The following is a 22,364-nucleotide window of genomic DNA, read 5'->3' on the forward strand; positions in this document are numbered from 1 at the left end:
CTGAACATAGAACAAACATATACTCCCCTCCCCGCCAAGAACTGAAAGTTGAAGAATAAGTCAGGCAGTGATGGCAGCCTTTAATCACAGCACTTGGGAGGCAGAGGCAGGTGGACCTCTGAGTTCAAGGCCAGCCTGGTCTGTAGAGCAAATTCCAAGACAGCTAAGGTTACATAGTGAAATTCTGTCTCAAAATACAAAAAAAAAAAAAAGAAAATAAAAGAAAAAAGAAAAGAAAGAAAGAAAGAAAGAAAGAAAGAAAGAAAGAAAACAAGCTGAGGAATTGAGGTGGAAAAATGGTGACTGAGAAAATAAACTCAACACTGAGAGTTTCTCTATTAAAATAAATAAACCACTGGGCGGTGATGGTGCACGCCTTTTGGGAGGCAAAGACAGGTGGATTTCTTTAAGTTTGAAGCCAGCTTGTCTACAGAGCAAATTCCTGGACAGCCAAGGTACACAGGGAAACCCTGTCTTGAAATAAACAAATCATTACAGACAATTCTTTAAGGATAATATAAAAATTATTTTCTTGTGGATATGGTTATAATGGCTTTCTGGAAGATTGCAGAAGAGCAGCAATGATGAGCAGAAGCAGAAGGGCAGGAGGGTGGCTAAGGGCAGGGAGAGGGGACCACAAGAGAGCCAGCTTGTCTGTAAGTGGGGAGATCCTCGGAAAGGCAGAGTGAGCCTTCCACCAAATGTGCCATTTTTTAGAAACTGCAGTTGCGTATTTAATTTTATTACCATCTTAGTTGATGGTGACTCTATCACCCAGGCCACAAGCCTTAGAGGCAGTCTTATGACCCTATTTTTCTGTTCTGTGTCAGTTTTTTAAAATAAATTTTGCTGTTTACTATTGTGTGTTGTGTGTTTCTCTGTGTGCTCTGTACGGGTGTGGATGCAGGGGTGCCATAGCACTCAGTGGGGGTCAGAACACAGCAATGGAATCCATTCTCTGTCCCCACCTTGGCATGAGTTCCGGTATCAAAGTTCACCAGGTTTCTGTGGCAAACACTTTATCCTCCTAGCCATCTACCCGGGCACATATATAGGAAATCTTTTATTGCTCCTTTTAGACCACATGTGGATCCTGACTGGCTCTCGACCCCTCCACTGCCGATGCCTGGTACAAGCCATTGCAACCTGAAGCCCGGATTGCTGTGCGTTGCTATTTCTTCCTGGCTGTTGCCATCCACCTTCAACAGCAGCAGAATAAGCAGACGGATCCTCATAGAGCAGGCGTCAGATCACATCACTCTGTCAAAATCCTGTTGTGACTCCTGAAATTCTTGCAGAGTGAAGATCAGAGCCTCTGCCGCGGCCTCTGCGGTGCTGACAAGCTGCCTGTCCCTCTCTGCCTCATCCGGGTACTCTCCCGCTCCCGTGTCCCTCTCTGCCTCGTCCGGGTACTCTCCCGCTCCCGTGTCCTGCTCTGACCTCATCCGGGTACTCTCCCGCTCCCGTGTCCCTCTCTGCCTCATCCGGGTACTCTCCCGCTCCCGTGTCCCTCTCTGCCTCGTCCGGGTACTCTCCCCTCACAGCCAGCGCTGCAGCCACCCTGGCCTCACATAGCACCCTCCTGCTGCAAGGTCTCAGCTGTGCCCGACCGAGAACGAGAGCGGTGGGGTCAGTTTTGCTTGCAAGCCATCTTTTTAAGGAAGCCTGCCTTTGCCTTCCTGCCGAAGCTTGCATCTGCCCCTGCTTACTGCTTACATCATGCCTGCCACCCTCTCCTCCAATGGAGATCACCTCTGCTTTCTGTGGAAGACCGTTCAAATGCACTAATCTCTCAACTACAACAGACCTCCTCCTCCTCGGAGAACTCAACAATGGGACTCACTTAGGTCCGAAAATACACTGGCTTCTCGTCAGTGGCTCTCATGGCAAATGCTGAGTGAATGGAAGAGGACCTGTCTCAAGAGAGGCTTTCTTCAGAGAGACTTACGTCTTGTTATTTAAGAAGATCCCATTTAAGTGTTGCGCAAATTTGACTTTTTAGGAAATGAATATGTCTATCAAACAGAGTTGTTCTTTCCTGTTTTATAATCTTATGTATTGCCTCCTCCATTTTGACATAATGACACCTTTTGAAAACCACATAAGAAACTTTATCATGATCATATATATTCTTCCTTCAAACATTGTTTTCATTCCCTAAAAGATGGAAATTAGCAGAACTAAAGCAATCCGACTAGAAACATACATTAGGCCGGGCGGTGGTGGCGCACGCCTTTAATCCCAGCACTTGGGAGGCAGAGGCAGGCAGATGTCTGTGAGTTCGAGACCAGCCTGGTCTAAAAGAGCTAGTTCCAGGACAGGCTCCAAAACCACAGAGAAACCCTGTCTCGAAAAAAGAAAAAAAAAAAAAAAAAAAGAAACATACATTAAAACTTTGGCTTTTCCGTTTTCTGGCTGAGCGGCTTGAACCTTGGGATCTGTCGGAAGTCATTCTGTGGGTGGACCAAGAGCCAGTCTTGGTAGCCGGGCATCCTGAAGGCCAGGGGATCACTAGTGTTTTATTTAAGACCACGTTCAAAATGGATTCGGGTCAGTATGCCGCTAGCCAAGCGGTATTGATTTAAACGGTTCGGGTCAGTATGCCACTAGCCAGGCGGTATTGATTTAATAGCTGGCACTGGCTAATAAAGTTGGGGCAAATAAGACCAAGCCACCATCGCTCTAGCTCTCTTTCATATGGGATGGGGTTTGATGAAAATATGCAGAACCTGCTTCTCTAAAGCTTTGGCAGCTCATCCTCTGGGAATAGCCAGTTTATTGAAAATTATTAACTACTACTCTTGTTTCGTGTATGTGTGTGTGTGTGTGCGCACGTGTGTGTGTGTGCATGTAGCTTTCTTAGGCTCTAATGAGGAAGTGTTGGATCAAATGCATGGATTTTTATATTCTTGAAAAATGTCGAGTAGCTTTTAAAGTATTCTAACCATAAGAAACAAGCATGGGAACAGGTTAATTAGCCTGATGTAGCCATTCCATAATGTCTATATATTTTGTATGTTGTATACCATAAATACATGTAATTTTTATTTGACTATTTAGAATGTTTGTTGTTGTTTTTTTTTCTAAAGAATGAAGGGGCAAAATAAATGTTCAGCACGTGAAGGAACAATGTAGACCTTGTCATGTGGAAGACAGAACCACAATACCCAAGTCAGGGCTGCTCAGACACTGTGGCTGGGGGCTTCTGAAGAGTCAATCACCCTCTCTGTTGTACCTAAGATGCTCCCGACACCAGTGGCTCCTCTTTCCCCACTTCCAGTTCTCAGTAGTCATAAAAAGGAAGTCAAGTTTTCCCGTGTATGTTGACCCACAGACTTACTTTAGGCAAGGAATAAATTAACCATAAATTCAGGTTGAGAATCTGGACTACCACAGAGCTGAAAACACATGACTCTTTTATCTGTCATCTGTGCTAGGAATTCGTTTGTAGAGTAATTGCAGAGATTTTGCTACTGTTTATACAGCATTCGAAACCCTAGACTTGTACTCCCAGGAGATCACAGTCAGACTGTTTATGTCTCTCATCAGCTGGATGAGAGCAACTTTATTATTTTAAATGCTCCCTCCATCTTGCCCCACTTCCTGATAACCAGCCTTCACCAAGAGACTGGAACAGACACCAGCAATTAGACATTAGCAAAAAATGGAGATTTTTAAGCTAGTCCCTTATCTTTCAAGGTAGACAGATTTTAGAGGCTGTTTTTTATTTGCAGAGGGGAAATGTAGGATGGTTCAGGCTCATACCAAAGTAAAGGGGAGGCGTGCTATATTCTGTTTTACTGTCCCAGAGCTTTGGGTGTTGGGAATGCAGTCTATGCCCTGTTGGCAGGGGTTTGGAATCAAGTTACAGTGTGTGAGATGACAACACACGTTCTGGATCAGGCGCAGGGAATGTTCAGAGCTGTAACTCTGTCTGTCTCCCCATTAGCACAAAGTCTTGCAAACTTGAAGCTGGAGAAGAGCCTAAAAACTCTAGGCTCGGTGTCCATGTGCGTGCTTAATAACGCAACACAAAACATAGGCCAGGGATAAATGCTATAAATTGAGGTCATCAAAAGAGAAAATAAAAAAAAAACCCAAACCGAATAACCACTTTTATTGAACAGATCGCCTGGTGTCTAGTCTAGATGCTACTTTGTGTGAACTAGAAATACAGCTGCACGGCCATTTTCATCCATGCCCCGTGTTACAGCGACGTCTAACAACAGCTGGGCTCGGGAGTGGCGAGAGGAAACCCCGTGGAAAGGTCCATCTAAATAAGACACAAAAGTTTTGTGTACAAGGTTCAGACAACATAAGCTGAAACCTGATACCCCTGAGGCAGGAGTAAGAAGCTGACTCTGGGCTCTAGACGCTAACCATTCAAACAACATGTAAGTGCTTGTAAGGCAAGCGCGGAACTGGCGTCATCTGGCAGCCTTTGCGCAAACAAATGCCAAGGCTCAGCAAAAAAGGTGAAATACTGTTCTTTGAAAGATGCAATTTGCTCATTAAAATAATCAGAAAGGATTATTTAAATCTCAAAGCCTGCAGTGCTCTGCCCCTCTAATGAATGTCTTACCGCCTTTGCTTCACCTGTATGCACATAGGCCTCCTCTGATGCCTGTCCTGAGTGAATGGATGAACGTTGCAGGATTTTAAACATCCAGACCACAAAATCATTGCACCAATCATAGTTGACTTGGTGTTTTTAGAACATTGATTTATTAAAGTTGGTCTGAATTTCCCAAAAGGAACAAGACTGATAATAATCAAGTAAAAGGCATAGTTTCAGTTAGGAGAGAGATTATTCTATCATTGCTTATTTGAATTTGGAACTGTACGAATTTGTGAAATGAGTCAGGCTTGGGCTGAGGCAAGAAGGTTGCTTGAACCTAGGAATTTGAGCTCAGCATGGGCAGCAAGCAAACTTGGCCTCAAAAACTGAAAAACTAGACGGGTTTGTAGCACAGAGGTAAAGCTCTAGCTAGACCCGGGTACTGAAGAGGATGAAGGCTTGCCTAATATTCAAGGCCCTGCATTGGTCCCCAGCACCTCACAGACCAGGTGTCGCTTAGAAGGCGGATGCAGAAGATCAGGAATTCAAGGTTTTCCTTGGCTACATAGTGAATTTGGAGAAAACATGGAGGACATGAGACCCTGTCTCCCCCACCCTCAAAAAGAGAGTTTATAGAGTCCTCTCTTGATTTAAGAGAATTGTCGGAAAGCACGTCAGCTAAGCTTTGCCGTCTTGTCCACAGTGACGCTGTAGTGTGTCACTCTCTCTTGAGAAGAGGTCCGAGAAAACGATTTAAAGGGGGGCGCAATTACTTTGGTGAATGGTTCTGGAAGTTTAGGTCCATTGCCCCTGTGCCCTGTTCTTTGTCATGAGGCGGAGCCTGACGCAGAGGGCGTGGCAGAGCAGAGATGATTGCACGGCATCCTCCAAAGGAGAGGAGATGAGAGATGAGAGAGAGAGAGAGAGAGAGAGAGAGAGAGAGAGAGAGAACGAACTAGGGACTGAGGACAAAGTCTAGTCCCCAAAGACCTAATTCCTCCAACCAGGTCTCAGATCCTAAGTTCTACGATACTCTATCAAATTATGAGTGATTGGAAATGTCACCCCAGTCCCTGGCGTCCGTCCTAAGCCCCTCTCCCTGGGAGTTGCCTTTGTCTGGACTCCACCTCCAGGAAGCCCGCCAAGCACTGACCCCTACAGGCTATTTAGGCTGTTGCGGGGGAAGGGGGGGTAAGAACACGTGGTTGGATTTTGCATGCCCCCCCCTTCCGTCTCTCCCTTCTCCTCACCACGCTCACCTATCCACCCGGGAGCGCTGCATTTATTAAACATGGGTATCTTTGATTCGGTCTAATCTGGTGTGATTGAAATTATTTGCGTCGGCGGAGAGGCTCCTCTTGAGATTATACCTAACAATGAGCCCATCAGTGAATTAATCCTCACCTGAGATCAGAGCCATCATGACCCAACCATTTCTCGAGAGCCCGACCTCTGGCCGCTGCTACACTGGGGGACACTGGAGACCACACCGTAATACCGTCTTCATCTTCAGGGCGAGCTTTGCAAAGCACTTTCCAGTCAGCAAAGTGCTTCTACATCCCTATTCTATCAGACACTGTCTATTCCCCATTTGCTCTAAGATACATGTGGACTGACTCTTCAGAGATGGCTTCCCTGATCCCTTTGAGCTCTGACCTGTGCACCAGTTTCCTGCTACAGAGATGTCTGTGCTGCCCTGCTCACCAGAAAAGCAGAAAACTCCACTCCAGTCATTCTCCTCCCTGGAAGCCTCCCACACCGTGCTCACTCTCTTCCTGATGACCCTGCTCCCCAGCCTTCCAGTTTATCTCCCTCAAGCATGCAAGGTTTCCCTTTGCAAGGGGAAAACTTATATGATGTGTGTGTGCATACGTGTGTACCTGTGCATCCCCAGCTTTTTGAACAGTGGCCTGTGTCTAAACACCCTCACTCTATGACGCCTGCTGCTCAACACCATCCCAGATGGAGCCCTTTCTTCCTTCACAAACCCCATGCTCTACCCAAAGTCAGCTGCTTCCTCCTCCACATTTTCCCAGGTTCATTGCTTGGAGTTCCTTTACGAGCACTTCCTTGTGCTTCTTCCTGTTTATAGTATTAAAATACATTCTCGTGTGTTATATATATTTGTCATTGAGTACTTTCTCACGGAGGTTGTCACAGTGTTATTTGCTTTCCCTGTTTAGTGGCTTTACCTGGGTGTTTCCAGTTTGGGCTTTCACAAATAACATTGCCATGAGTATCTTGTAAAATATATTTAAATTATTTTCTGTAAATTTCTAATTACTACTGTGTCAAGGGTATGGGCATTTTTAGGGCTCTTATCCCTTATTCGGCTTGTGTTCGAGGAAAGGCACCATTTCAAACTGTTTTTGGAACTGTAGGTAAAAGAGTTCTTCAAATCTTTCTCAATACTTAATTTTACAATAATTTACTTTTTTTCTACTGTTAGAGAACTTCATCTCCATGAAGTGGCACTGGCCGGTCTGCAGCTATAGGGGGTTGATGTGAGTTAATCCCCAACACCAAAACTAAGATAAAGTAAAACACTGCCACAACTGGCTTGATTTGCACTTCCGAGTCATACAATTTATCAATATTCAGTGGTAGGGAACACGGTCAGTGGGTAAAAGTGCTTGCCATTCAGCCGAGATGACCTGAGTTCCATCGCTAGAGCCCTCATAAGAGGCTTGATTTGGGTGGTGCACACCTGTAACCCCAGCGCTCCCATGACGGAGACTGGAGATTCAGTCCGAAGCTGGTCAGTGCAGCAGAGATAGAAGCAGAAAGACAGACTCTGCCTCAAAATAGTAATAATGATAATAATAGTAATAACGTAGAGGGAACTGACTCCCCAAAAGCCGTCCTGTGAGCTCCACGTGAGCACCTGCAAACGCACACACACTCACACTCACACACACACACACGTGTGCGCGCAGAAACACACAAAGGTAATTTTTTAAAAAGAATTCAGGGCTCAGATGATCTTTAATATCTAGCAAGAATTTCAGGCTGGGTGAGGTAAGTCATTCCATCATGTCTGTCTACTGGGAGGCTTCAGGATTGGCACAGGAGAAGTGGTGTAGGGCGGCAGGGGCAGGGTGGACCTCTGGCTACTGTTTGGCAATACTGTTAGTGGTGTAGTCTGATTATGTATTTCCTCATCCACTGATAATTGCCAATGCTTCCTGGCTAATTAACCACCCTTCAAGCTTCAATTCCAGCACACCACTTCCAGCTCAAAGTGCTCAAACGAAATGAGGGCCCTAGGGAGGAGAAGGGGGCACGGAGCCAGCTAGGATGGGAACCAAAGCTTCCTGAGCCCTAGACAGTGCTCTCTCTCTCCCACATCCTCTGCTTCCCACTGCTTTCTGGAAATGCGATGTCTCAGGAATGAAGCTGTGTGATGCCGGAGCCTTCCCTCAGCTGCACAGCAGCCGTGGGCTGAGGTTCCCACACCCGCTGTTAGTGATTCTGCCCCTTGGCTCCCACACACTGTCCTGAGGACTCCCTTCAAGAGCTGGCTCCAGTCTGTGATACCTCCTGCTGCTCCTCCAAGCTACTGTTAGCTGTGAAGTTGCCTCAGGTTGTGTCTCTGCATGTCCTGTTTGGCTGCTGCATTCTCCCTGAGCAGATAGGCTGTTTCTCTATGCTTTGGCAGTGGCCAGCCAGGGTGTGAGGATCAAGTCATGGGGAATTAATTTTCTGTGCAGGCCCGCACTGATCATGATCTGAAGCTTCCTTTCTGATGGAAGTATGGAGTGTTTAAAAGGGTGTGGAGTAAAATGTCATATTCTGTGGTCCTGTGAGGATGTTCACCTCAGTAACCCAGTGGGCAATCTCATTGCATCCATAGGGCATACTTTTTATTTTACACACACACACACATACACGCACACACACACACATGGGGTGGGGTAGGGGTATGAGAGAGGGGGAAAGAGATAGAGGGGAGGAAAGAGGAAGAGAGAAGGATTTATTATGTATGAATGTATGAATGTATGAATGTGTGTGTGTGTATGTATGTATGTATGTAGAAATGGGGAACTTATCTGATGCCTAGATTGCTCTCAAACCTCTGGACTGAAATAACCCCCAAGGCCTGCTGTAGGAACTATAGGCATGTGCCACGGTGCTTGGCTCTTCCTCTTCTTGTTAGCTTTTGAAAAGAGGTGAAGATCACAGGACGAGGGGCAGATCAAAGCTTACCTAAGGCATTCCTTTTGCGGCTGGTGGTCAGCGTAGATAGCCTTTGGAGGCCGAGTAAGGAAGCCGTATCCTGGCTAGGATGGCTGGGACTTGAACCTGTGTGGAATGGAAGAACTGGAGAGGGGTATCTGTGGGGGCCACAGTTTCTGTTAGCCTGGCAATGAAGTTGACTTGGCATCTGCCTTACATGAGCCATCGCTATTCTCCTGCAGTGCCCCCGAAATGCTTCTTCCTATCACCCCCTTTTAGATTTATTTTTCTTAACTTTGCCAAGTGACCCTAGCTTGGCTGGCCAAGTGTACTCAGGAAGAAACAAAAAGTTTCCCTTTATCAGCCCTCCTTCCTAATGTGAGGCTCCCCATCCTGAACCAGCAGGCTGTTATTTGAACTTTATGTGCCAAACCTAACATGGCTGTAATCTGAAAGCACGCAGATCCAGGACGCTGTGAAGCTGCTCTACACGGTGAGTTTTGAAGCAGGGAGGACTGATGATCATTGCAGTTCAGGTTTCTGCTTTCAAGCCATCAGGTCGAGACAGAAAACCACGCGAGCACGGGAGTGGGAAGGGCCGTGGAGGCTGTTCTCGTTTTATAACTCATAAAGTGCCATACAGGCTGTAAAGCCTCACAGGGAGATTATTCAGATGGCTGTATCGGATACGTGGTCATTAGCTCTGGAAGCTGCTATATCGTGGGTTTGGAGAGCTCCTGGGACAGCCGGAGTAACAGGGCTTAATCCATATAGTACAACATGGCTACTCAGTTAAATGGAAAGAAGACACCCCCATCTCTGTTGCTCAGTGTGGTGCCACTTCTGGAACCATGGACCTTTCAATAACAGAAACTGTCTCTGCGGTTTTGATGGTCTGTTAAAAAGGGTGCTACGTTTGTGCTCGACCACTGGGCTATACACCGGCTTCCTCTGGTGACACATATTCAAGCAGTCACTGTCCAACAGTGGCAGCATTAACAATCTTCTCCCTTGAGGATGTTAGGGGTATTGCTGCAATGTCCAAAAGCATCCATGAAGAACTTGTTCTGAGTTCTAGTTCTGCTCTTACTGACTTATGACAGCTTTCTTATCTGTGCTGTGAGCCCAATGTTAGTGCCTTCTCTGATTCACTTGTGGTAGTGCTAGGCAGTGGCTCCTTTGAGAGGTGATTAGGTCCTGAGGGTTGTTATGATCAGAATATGAAATGCCCCAAGGCTCCTGTGTAGGTCCCCAGGCAGTGCTGCTGTTTGGGAGGTTGTGGAGCCTTAGGAGCTGGAGTCTGTCAAAGCTGTCACAGTGGTGAGAAAATCACTAACACAGGGGAGGAATCCTAATGAAAGGGATTAGTGCCTGGTCAGAGCCCTGGAGAGCATCCTGGAGCCTTCACCAGACGCTGGATCCATGTTGACTCCTCCCTCCAGCATCCCCGGGAACCAGTCTATGCCATTTTTAAACCACCCGTCAAGTGTTCTGATAGAGCACCCTGAATGGACGAAGACATCCATTTCCCTGTGTGTAAAATGGTAATAACAGGAGAGCCTACATCCCATGGGGGTTATTGGAAGTGCTTAGGGCAGGGCAGGGCACATCATGAATGCTTCAGGAGGATTCCTATCATCATTTCTCAGAGCAGCGGCTGAGTTCTTGGCCTTAAGGTTTAAATGGTGATGGAGCTGAAAGAGTGGGTAGCAGCTCCGCTTCCCAGGGCAGGGCTGGGTCTCGCCTGGGATCTGGAGTAACAGTCTCCCCGAGACCATCTTACCAAGGTATTGCTTCCAGTTTCTTGCTGCTCTTGGGCACTTTATCTTTTCCAATAAGGGAGAAAAACAAGCAAGGATGGCAGTGGGGGATCTATACATTTTGATTCCCCAAGTAGATAATGTTGATCGCAGAGTGAAACTAGTTAAGTTAATGCATTTTTCTATCTTAGTGGCTTATACAGACGACTGTCTCAGTAGGCCATCAGCCAGCACGCACAAAGGTCCATCGAGGGGCCAGGCCTGTATGTTCAGATGTGTGGAGACTCAAAAGAAATGTATGACAGATTTTTACTGAGTTTTACGTTGCCTGTAATTTATCACTGGAATGGCATGCGAGTGGGCCAGTGTCTAGCTAGGTGCAGCTTGTTCCATAAGCTTCACAACTATAGCTGAGTCTTCATAGGGTCTTCTAAGTTTACGACAAATATCTTTTATCAAGTAGAAGTAAAACCTGATCTTTAAAAAAAGTAGGTTTCTAGTTTATGTTCTTGTCTCGTTTTTCTCAAGAGACAGGATGGTAGGATGAGTAAGAGGTATGGTTTGAAGGTTGTTTCCCCTCCCATCTGTCGTTTCTAAATAAAATAGAGCTACTTCTGTCAAGTTCTTCTGAAGTCTATAAGACATGTAGGTACCAAAAGTTTCCAACAACAGATTAGAAGGAGGCCTTCCTCTTGCAGGAGATAGTTCCTGTCCACATGGTTCGGCCACTGGTCAGTGAGTCAGTCTGTAGAATGAGATGCTGTCCTTGGTTCAGGCATCCTTGAACTAGGGCTCAGTGTGGTCACTCCCTGTACAAGCAAACATAGCAGCACTTCATAAGGGATGGATTGCAAGAGTCAGAGGCAACAGTCAGGACAAAAGGATTTCAGTAAAGGAGGAGGAGAAAAGTGGTGACTGCTCAGAGGGCCCCTCAGGAAAAGGTGCTTGCTTCCAAGACTGACAACCTATGTTTGTTCCCCAGGCACCCACTTGGTGGAAAGAGAACTGTCTGCTGGATTGCTCTGGATTTGAGGTCAGGCAGATCCAAATAGTAAGTTCCAGGCCAGCCAGGGATAAAATAAAGTATAATTTAAAAAAAAAAAGTTTAGAGGAAGACAGAAAGTACAAAGATCCGAAGATGGACTCAGTACTGGTGGGCTCACGGAACACGAAGACCACTGGTTACTGGAAAAGCTAGGAGAAGTGGTCAGAAGGTAGGCAGGGATAGATCTCTCATAGTTCTTACAGGATGATTTTACTCGAATATAAATTGTTTCTACTACAGGAAGCTACTGGAGAATTTTACATGTAGCATGAGCTCTATTTTGAATTGGCCATTCTGGTTCCAGTACGACTGAGGTTTAAGGAGCATGGGTAGGAGCAGAGAGAACAGTAAAAGACCTTACAGGCTCCTGCATGAGAGAGTGGGGAAGAGGGATGGGAAACATTTTGGAAGTGGACACATGATTTTTTTTTTGATAAATTTAAAAGATATAAACAAAAGGAATTAAATATGACTCCTGGCCTTTGGCTCAAGAACTAGGTGGTACCATTAACTTAACTTAGGAAGGCTAGCGAGTAATGAATTTGGACAGATGGAATTGAGAATTTGAGACATGTAAGGTTTGCGAGGCTTACGATACAGTGGGCTATGGATGGGAAGCAGGCGGCAGCATTAAGTGTGGAACTTCCAGTTGGCCTGACATGTGTAGACTCATCCCATAGGCAGTAGTGACCCAGGGCTGTGCGCGTCCAATAGGAGGGGGCATGAAGGGTGCACAGGTTTAAAGCTTGGGCAGGGGAGGAAGAGGCTGTCAAGAAAACTGCATAATGTCTTATTTTGTTCTTTACTCTTCCCACCTAGTACTGTAGACGGGGTAATTTATAAAGAAAGAAACGTATTCCTAACAATCTAGAAACCCAGGAAATACCTAGTTTTTGCATCCAGTGAGGACCTTCCTGAAGGACAGCCTGGAGGCTTCAGGAGGTGAGATGAGGCAAGGTTATAGCAAGGTGGCCCAGCGGGCAAAGACGGCTACCTCTCAACTTGATGGCCCCGTGGCCCATAATTCAAGTCCTAGAGCCCATGTGGTGGGAAGAAAATGGCCCTGTGGTTATCTTCTAACCTCCACGTGTGTAGCGTGCACACATACACCCACACAGATAAATAACTGTAAAAACAATTCTAGCTGGGCTTTGTGGTGCACGCCTTTAACCTCAGTACTTAGGAGGCAGAGGCAGGCCTGTCTCTGTGAGTTCTGAGGCCAGCACGGTCTACCGAGCAAGGCCCAGGACAGCCAGGACTACACAGAGAAACAAACCCTGTCTTGAAAAGAAAAAAAAAAAAAAACCCAAAAACTAAAACAATAAAAATAACGCTGGAAAAGTCTTTGTAAAAAGAGTGCCTTTGAGTCAAGGGGGCAGTTTGCATCGCAGGAGTAGGATCCTACCCTGTCAGGGGGCAGTTTGCATCGCAGGAGTAGGTTCCTACCCTGTCAGTGGGCAGTTTGCATCCCAGGAGTAGGTTCCTACCCTGTCAGGGGGCAGTTTGCATCCCAGGAGTAGGTTCCTACCCTGATGTGAACATTTCCTTCTAGCCAGAGTGGAAGCTTGGATCCCAGTGGCGTGGGGTGGCACAGTGAAACTCTTGTCTTGTTTCCTTAGTGTGGGTCTAACACTGCTGGACAAATGGGTCAGCAGAAGGCTGCTGCATGTACATGAACTTTCCCAATGTTTGGGTGATAAATGATATGATAGGTGATCCATGCGTTTCAAGTGTTTTTATCAAATTTAGCACTTTATAGGTGTGCTATGCCTCCACACTGGGAATAAATAGCAACATGGTTTCTAGCATTTACTGAGCACCTCCTGACAGATTTCACCATGCCTTACTCATCCGTCTTCACAGCTACTCTCTGAGCGGGCTTGTCTGATCATCTTAGTTAGAGGTTAGGGTGATGGGGGTTACCATGTGAGCCACTTTATCAGGGTGTGTTGAGATATGTGTGTATAAACTTGCTTTTAATCTGTACTTAATTTAAAAGGGTTTAAAAACATTGTTAATATCACCGATATTTCCAAGTCAGAATCGATTTTATTGTTGTAGTTTCATGTTGCTGGGGATTAAAGCCAGGGTCAGAGCTGAGGCGAGTGCTCTACTGCTGAGCTATGTCCCCAGCCCGCTTTTTCTTTTTCATTTTGAGACAAAGTCTGTCTCACAAAATCAAAGTCACCTGGGCTGTCTTTGCATGAACTCTGTGGCCCCAGGATGGCCTTGAGAGCTCTTTATGCCTTAGTGTGTCTAGGAGCCGGGATTGGTAGGCCTGGGCCATCAGGCAGCGCTAAGGGTGGGTTTCTCTTGTTACTGTTTTTCACTGTTTTGTTTCTAGCTTATGATGTAGATTTAACTGAAGAAAAAAAAACCCTCAAAGTTAAATAAAAAGAATTAAGTTTTTTCTCAGATTCTCAGTTCTAATAGTCTGTGACTACCGTTGACAAAGGGGTTAGCAGAAACACAGCACAAATGCCCAGGTGTCATCTTTGGAGAAGAACTTTAAAACACTGAAGCTGCTTAATGAGTTATAACTTTCCTGTTGCTCATGAGTCAGCATGAACCATACCTCCAGAGAAGGCTAAGTGGGTCCGATTTATCTAAGAAGACAGCTGTGTGGTCCTGTATCCTACCCAGCCCCATGGTGCTGCAGATACACGCTGTCGGCTTGGTGAGCAACGGTCAACTTTAGAAAAACTCCAATGTGAAAATATCAGGCTGCCCCGGAAAGCCTTCGGTAGGAGAATAAATGAGAGCACACTCAGATGGAGCCTGCAGCAATATTCCTCCGTCTTAAATAATTCTCCTTGACAGTGTGGAACGTGTTAGTGTGGGGCTTTATTAGTAAAGAGGTAATTTAAAAGTTGGAGGAATTTTACATTGTGACTTTCAAATCAAGCCTGCTGTCAGGGTGTGCTTGCTTCCTTAGCATGGGAGATTTAGAATTAACATATGGTAAATAAATAGGCTTGTGAGGGAACTTAGAATCCAAATGAAAACAAGTGTGAACTGCGCAAGTGCTGGTTTTGTGGCGCTGTAGGTTGAACCCAGAGCCCATGTGCTAGCCAGGCTACACCCTCAGCCCGGTGCATATGGTTTGGTTTTTCGGAGACCCTTTAACACCGTGAGGTAATTTCAGTGTCTAGGAGTCAAATATAAACCCGGAGGAGGAGAAAAGATCACAATGGGATGCGACAGGAGATCCTTGCTAGGCATGTTTCCAGGCAACCCAGGAAAAAAGTAAGACACACTTGGAGTTGCTCAAGGTGGACAAAGAAAAGGGCCTTTTTCATACGGACATTTCCTTTTATCAAATGTTAAGCCTGGCAAAGAAATCAGGGGGTTTAACCTCCTCATTTATATTTACATCCGGACAGCAAGATTAGGTTCACAGTCTCGAGTGTCCGTCGTTCGTTTTGTCCTTGTCCAGCATCTGACCTGTTATGTGACCACATTTTCCCGTAGTCTAGTCTGGAAGGCCCCAGAAGCAATTAAACATTAGATCAATGTAAGCAGACAGGTGTGCACCATCGCTCACTCTCTGAATTTCATATGAGCTACGTCTGCTGCACGCAGCAAATCAACTTAAAACACAGGGGCAGAAAATATATTTCCAAGTGTGACTCACACTGCTTACTAACGTTGGAAATGGGCGGGCGACCATACACTTCCACTACACTGAGCTGCCCGGCTCAGCTCTACAGTCTAATTCCGAAGGTGGGGACATTTGCAGGGTCTCTGAAGGTCTGAGTGACGACGAAGTTCTCCCACCTGTCAGGACTTGGACGGTCTCCACAGAGGGTGCCGAGCGCATTACCGCCACGCGGCGCTGAGGTCAGCCTCTCGGGTGTTGGGAGAGCTTTTGATTCTAAATTACAGACCTCGCAGCCACCGGATATCCTCGCTGCAGAACTGGCAGCAGCTATGCGGCTGCACTCGCGTTTCCTGACAACCACAGCATTATTTCCACTAATATCCTGTTCCAGGCCTTGCGCTGGGCTACCATTCATTCCCAGGACCCCACCCCGGGGGTTACCGTCCCCGTCCCCCCGACCGCGACGGGGATGTCACCCACAAAGAGAAGCCCCTGAGCATTCAGGAGAACGTCCTCTCCCCTTGGGCTGACGGGAGTCCTGGGGCACGTGCTGCGCGCCACGCCGCGCCGCGAGCGTTCGCATTGTCCTCGTCCCTGCGCTGCCGCCCGCCGCGTTCCATCCCCCTTCAGTCGGCGGACGGAGCACACACGCTCCGGAGCCAGCCGAGCGCGGGCGCCGAGCCGCGGTCCAGCAGCTGCGGGGGCGGGGCCGGCGGCGGGGGCGGGGCCGGCGGCGGGGGCGGGGCCGGGGCGCGGGGGCGGGCCCGGGGCGCGGCGAGACGGCCGCGGCGCCAGCAAGCCAGAGAAGGAGAGCGCTGCGAGCGAGCGAGCGAGCGAGCGCGGCGAGCACCAGCATGGCGGGGCTCCGGCGGCCGCAGCCCGGCGCCTACCGCCGCACGGCCGCTGCGGCGAACCTTCTGCTGGGCGTCTTCCAGGTCCTGCTGTCCTGCTGCCGTCCAGGAGGGGCTCAGGGACAAGGTCAGCCCGCCGTCGGGGCTGGCAGTCCTCGCCGCCCCGCCCCCCCTTTCTTTTAAGGGAACTGTTGAAATCTGTGAGGGATCGCGGAGGAAGGGGACCCCGGGCGGCTCGCCGAGGGGGAAGACGGGCTGCTGCAGCCCTGCGACCGCAGCGTCCCCTCGGCGGCCCTAGGCCGGCTCAGGAGCGGGGCAGCGCGGGGCTTGGGGACCGCTAGCCGCGCGCGCCCCGGAGCCTTTGTGCGCGGGCCCCTGCGCCCCGGGCGCATCCCCCGCTTTGTGTGGCGCGCGGGTGCCTCGCCGCGCCCGGCTTCCTGCAGCTTTGTTTCCCCTCAGCCCGGTGGCCTGGGGATCGCCGTGCCTAGTGAGGCGGCCTCGCCCCCAGGTCCGCACCATTCTCGCGTGCCCTCAGCTCCTCGACCCGGGGGGCGCCGGCTGGACATTGTCTTTGCATCCTCGGTTCATCCCCTCGGGGTGGCCTCCGCTGCGAGAGAGAAGAAGCAGACTTGTTTGGGGCAGGCGGGTGGCACGGGGGGAACGGGCGAGGAAACAGGAAGCGTCTCTTTTCCGTGCATTACAAACGTGGTGTGCTTTTTGGTGTCCGTACAGCGATTGAGCCCTTGCCGAACGTGGTGGAGCTGTGGCAGGCTGAAGAAGGGGAACTCCTGCTGCCCACTCAGGTGAGGAGGACCAGGTGACAGGGCGGGTGCCGGCGTGCGAGGGAGGAGAGGCCTGGAGGCAGCCGGCCTTCCCCCGTCGCCCAGGAGCGTTCGGGTCACTTTGCAAGGCAAATAAACGGTCGTGCAGAGCCTGAACACCTGGCAACGGTGGCTCTTCGGCCTCCTCCCGCGCCATGTGACAGGCTGTGAGTCAGAAGGTGGGTGCCCAGGCCACTTGAAGCAGGTTAGGTGTCGCACAGCCTTGTGCCCGGCTGGTGGCAGATTCTTTGGCCTACCAGTGGTCCAGGGTGGGCGGGGGACTTGGGTCTGGGCAAGCGGGTGTGGTGTGGATGGCAAGTAGCTGGAGGGTTGAACACAATGGAGATATTGATTTCATAAATGTTAGTGAGTGGTGCTCGCCATTAGCCTAAGTAGCTTTGGGATGAAGAAGTGACTTTAAAGGCGTATAATCTTGGATTTTCTCCAAGTGTCTTTAATTCCTGTTAGAATACACCCACTTAAGAACCTGAATTTCAGGTTTTTTTCACCCCCCCATGAGATAATGATTACATGTGGAAAAATAATTGCTATCGTTTTATTGGGGGAATCTGTAGCATAGAGGGCTTCAGGCTGCAATGGATATTGCAAAGCTTTTGTCTTGCATAGAATGTTTGAATTATGCAAGAAATTTCCACTGACTTGCAAAAGATGCCCATTTAAACGTAATTTTGAAGACTTTTTTCACCAGCAGTGCCGTAGAGACCCAAAATGCATTGGGGATGGGAGGGGTGTTGAATGACAAGAGAATATTAACTTGCATATGGTAAATTTCAAAGTGTTTATTACTTCCCATGCTGGTGGCAGCATCAAAATCAGGGCCGTGAGCTGTAACTTCTTGAACTCTCCAGGCTTACCTTTCTTCTGATAGGAAGCGTTGATGGCAGTGGTTTTGAGAAATTTGAAATATTCATTTGGCCAGGGATAATGAATAATAACTGACAGACAGAGAGGTGGGTTTTTTTTCTTTTTTAGAAGACAATTTCCTAGATCTTTTCTGGAGGCCAGCAGGCTGCAGGAGAACCACCTTTGGAGAAGAAGCCCCATCAGCAAGTAGTCTTTGTTTTACCAAATGGATTTTTTTTTTTTTACTCTCCATTCTAAATCATACATCTGCTTTGAAAAGTGTATGTGTGGGGTACCACACCACCACCACCACCAACAAAACAAAACTCAAATTCAAAGTCATTCATAACCTTAGCTGAAAACCACCCTAAACTCTTGGTAGCATTTACTTTGAATAGTTATATTCATGAATATCAGTGGCTGATCGGTGGTATGAGCCACCTTTGAGCCAGAGACGTCTTCCTGATGGGGGCCTTCCCTGTTCACGGTCGTATGCTGAAGATCGTTCTGGTCTCTGCTCCTTGGATGCTGGTGGCACTTTCATGTCATGTTATTGTACCTCCCTGCTGCGGGGGTTTTATTCTTTTATTATTATTATTTTAAAATAAGGCCTTGCCGTGTTGCCTCAGATTCCCTCACTCAAGCCATCCTCCTGTTTCATGCCTGAGTTAGCTGGAGCTACAGGACCGCGTGTCTTCCCTTGGCCCTGGCTCCAACCACCAGTTTTACCAAATGAGAACGTCTCCAAGTATATGGGGAAGCAGGGTTTCCCCGGTTAAGATGCACAGATGAGCCTTTGCGTTGTAGCTCGATTGACGTCTCCAAGTCTTCAGTGGGTCATGATGGAGGCCAGCCCAAACAGAAAATAAATGATATTGTTTCTGCCTTCATGAAAGATATATTCTTTGTGGCCCCGAAATGGAAATGCCAAGGCCTTTGGTAACATGACTTCATTTATAGGCTCAAGACTTATTTTATGAAATGCCCAGTTTCTGGCTTGATCTTTACTTCACGTGCATAGTGTAGTTTGTAAAAATGGTTACAGTTGAGAAGTTGTCATACCCGAATGCTCACCATAGAAACCTTGATAGCTAAGGTACTTTAATGCATGCTATGGCAGAAGTGGGACTAGTGTGTATACTTTTCTGCATCTGTCATCTCTATGAGTGCCCTTTAGACACTGTACCACTGGGCATCTGCCTGGGCAGGGATGAACTTAGATACAGAGTGTTCTGAAGAAGGTCATTTGGAAGAGATTCTTTTCAAGGAATTTAGAATTATTTTCAGAAGGTTTCCTTGTGTATGTCATAAGAGTCTGGAGAATATTTACAGGTCCTCTCAGGAAGTCTAAGAAAGGCTATGGAACCTGAAAGTTGTCCATGAGAGCTGAGCATCAAGATGTGCTCAAGGATCTGCCAATACTGATTATTCTTACAGAAGTGTTTTTTTTTTCTTTTAACTTTTTCTTATGGGACTCTAAGTGACTAAGAACTTGTTGCTCATCATTCAGTAATTGTTACAAGCTGCCAGACCCTCTTATCGCTAAGTGTTTAGGTATGAATCGCCCCACTATTTAGCCTGTTAATTCACTTTTGTTGTTGTTGCTGCTGCTGGAGATGGAATCCAGGGCCTTTCACGGGCTACACACGTGTTCTAGTCACTGGGCTGTATCTGGGCCCAGCGTACCGTATCTCCGTGACCACTTTTCTCACCTGCAGAGCAGGGTATTTTTATACTAAGTTCAGAGGAGCTCCCGAAGATGACCTTCTTTGACCTCGGTGATCCTGGTAGCTTGTCATCTTGGTGGTTTCTTAGCCAACTCATAAGCTCCGTCACTGGAAAACGCAAACACTTTCCCTTGCTGAAGGGGCTGCACCAGGGCAGATAACCCACTGTGATGGACTCTGTGGTTAGGCTGATATGGATGTTATTCGTGTGGGGGAGTCTGTCTCCCGAGAGTGGCAACGGATTATGCCCCCATCCCTATTTACATATTTTTGTTATATAGTCTCCTGTTAGGACATTGTTTGGAATAGTAACAGAAAATTATCAGTCATAATGAGAGGCTTTATTGTTAGAGTTACAGATCTTCCCCTGTTCTCTGATTATGCAGTACCTGAACCCAGTGATGGTACAGAAGCCAGGCTTGTCTTTTCATGGGCTGTCTGGTGGCAGCTGCATTTGTGTAAGATAGCAAGATTTGTGCACCTTAGTGGTCCGTGTGTATGGAGGGTGGTGTTCCCTTGATCTCCTCTGGCCTTTGGGTCTCTTTCTTGTCCCTTCTTTGGGACCCGCTGAGCCCAGTGCATCGTCTGTGGTGTGAACCATGGATGTTGACTGTGGCATGGAGGCACCGTAGGGCTAGGTCCTTTGTGACTCTTGGGTTTTCTGCTGTCAACATCATCTCCCTTCTGCATCTCTTGTCCCGTTTGACTTTTCTTTGCTTGTGTGTGCCATGTTGTCTCCGCTGGGTTCCCGTACATGTGTCTGGGCTGCTGAGGTTTGAGAGCACTGCTGTGGCCACCATGTTCCCTATGTAGTGGGCGTTCAGTGGTCACCATGATGTCTGGCTCCACTGTCTTATTGATGAAGTTACTCAATCCTGAAGATTACAGATGAAACCCCTGAGTGTTCATTGCCTTGTTGTTGTGTCCTGTTGGCTCCTAGTCTTCCTGGAATCACTCCTGAACACCACAGAGTGGAAATGGAGATGCTGGACCTCGCATGGGGCCTTGGTGGGATGGGCGGGCCAGCCTGACTTGGGGCCCTGATGCAGACGCCAAGCATTGGCACGGCACCGTTGAACCTCTCTGACTTAGATAAAGAAGAAGATATGATCTTTAAAAATACCATGTCTTTTTGATTTCCCCGTCTAAGTTTGGGGGTATGGATAATAGAAATTGGTAGAAAGTGAAACCAGAAACAAGACAGTGAACATCTGTTTGTTTGTTTTAATCTCAGGTACATTATTATGTAATAGCATAGAACTCTGGTCAGTGAATCATTAACTAGTATTTGGAAATCTTTTTGTCATAGATGTTTATTTTTGGCTTACTCTCCTGTCAACATTGAAAAATAATAACTAACATGGGTTGAGAACTATCAGCATCATCTTTATATTCATACCCTACAGAGTGTGAGGCATTGTTGCCTGATTTTATAGCTGAAGACAGTGAGGTACTTCTGTGCAGCTAAGTAAGTCACTCGCTGCAATAACAAAGTAACAGAAAACTGAAAGAAAAAAAAAAGTGCTGGGCATTGGTGGCACGGGCCTTTAATCCCAGGAGGTAGAGGCAGGTGGATCTCTGTGATTTGGAGGCCAGCCTGGTCTACAGAGCGAGCTCCAGGACAGCCAAGGCTACACAGAGAAACTGTGTCCAGCAACAAACAAGCAAAAGATGTAGCAGGGGAGGATTTGAACCTAGGAAGCGTTTAGCTCTCGAGCCTGAGCTTTTTTGGCTGTGTTGTGTCTCAGTGCTCTCTGAGCACCGTGTGGTGGTGATAATGGTGCCCATGTTGGAGGGAAATACAAGTTCTGTTTTGTGAGAAGTTTTCCAAAAATACCGAGGACTATTAGACTCTAAGAGACAGCTGGGTTGTACAAAGCCTGCTGGCCAAACACGGTTTCAGGTGCAGATGGTGGTACAGTAAACCCAAACACCTGCCGCCTGGACCCTGCCATTTAAACAGAGGCACATGGATGGTGAGAGACACACAAAGTTCTAAGCCATGTGGTCTGTCTGAAGGGCACGCGTGTTGTACACAGACAGGGAGAGGCAGTGATGGGGATGTTGTAGTTGAAGCCATGCATGGATGCCACTTTGAAAAGATACTTGAGAGCAGCATGGGATGGAAATGGCCAGTGGGAGGGCACTGGGGCACTGGGGCCGGTAGGAATAAAGAGAATTTGATCTTGTTCTTTGAGAGCTTGGTTTTGTTGAGGAGAGAAAGCTGCTAATGCCTGGGACAGCTTTTGAGTGCTGACAATTAAGAACAGAGAGAAGAGGCCAGTGTCTCCCGAGGGATCACTTGAGACCTAAGGCCAGAAGGGACCCAGCCCTGAGTAGTCCAGCGTAGTCCTGAAAGAGTTTGGAGTAGTCCCATGAACACTGGGAACTTCTGCAGCACCCTCTGGTTTTTGAGACAGGGTCTCACTGTTAGTCCAGGCTGGCCTGGGAACTCTCCACCTTCACACCTCAGCCTTTGGGTCATCCAAGCAGGGACACTGGAAGCTAGGCGTACGATGGGTGTTAAGGAGTGATGTGGACAAAGATGGGTATCGCAGTGATGTTTGTAGGATGGAACGGAGGTGAGCCTGTAAGCATAACACAAAGCCCTGTATGTCACCCCTGTAAAACAAGCCTTGGGGATATTGGTGGTGGGCCAGTGAGCAGGACAGGGGAGAATGTGCAGATCTGAATTTCCAGTTGGCGGTGGAGAGAGGGGAGCAGTAAAGGGTTTGCCTAGGGGTCAGGCATTGTGATGGTGCCCTTAGCAGAAGTCTGGGGTGTGTGTGTGTGTGTGGCTGGTTTTAAATAAAACCAGCTGGAGCTTCTCTATAGGCACTGCTGACATTGGGGTGTATGTTCACCTAGGAGTGGAGCTCGAGACGTTGTAGGTCTGGAAGTAAGACCGTGTTGTAAGCAGTGCGCGTGCCTGCAGTGTTCTTCCTGCAGCTGCTAGGCTTG

General features: G+C 47.8%; 1 protein-coding gene across 2 annotated transcripts in view; it reads left to right on the forward strand.

The window, feature by feature from the left end:
• Window positions 1-15,964: 15,964 nt before the first annotated feature.
• Tmem131l (transmembrane 131 like) overlaps window positions 15,965-22,364 on the forward strand; it is a 116,462-nt gene continuing 110,062 nt past the window's right edge. For both annotated transcript variants that reach the window (XM_057757116.1, XM_057757114.1), the window contains exons 1-2: window positions 15,965-16,118; window positions 16,724-16,794. In XM_057757116.1, the coding sequence (XP_057613099.1) occupies window positions 15,995-16,118; window positions 16,724-16,794 (195 nt within the window). In that variant the 5' untranslated portion in view covers window positions 15,965-15,994. The remainder of the gene's footprint in view (window positions 16,119-16,723; window positions 16,795-22,364) is intronic.

Source organism: Chionomys nivalis, chromosome 24, assembly GCF_950005125.1.
Source record: "Chionomys nivalis chromosome 24, mChiNiv1.1, whole genome shotgun sequence".
NCBI classification, from domain to species: Eukaryota; Metazoa; Chordata; class Mammalia; order Rodentia; family Cricetidae; genus Chionomys; species Chionomys nivalis.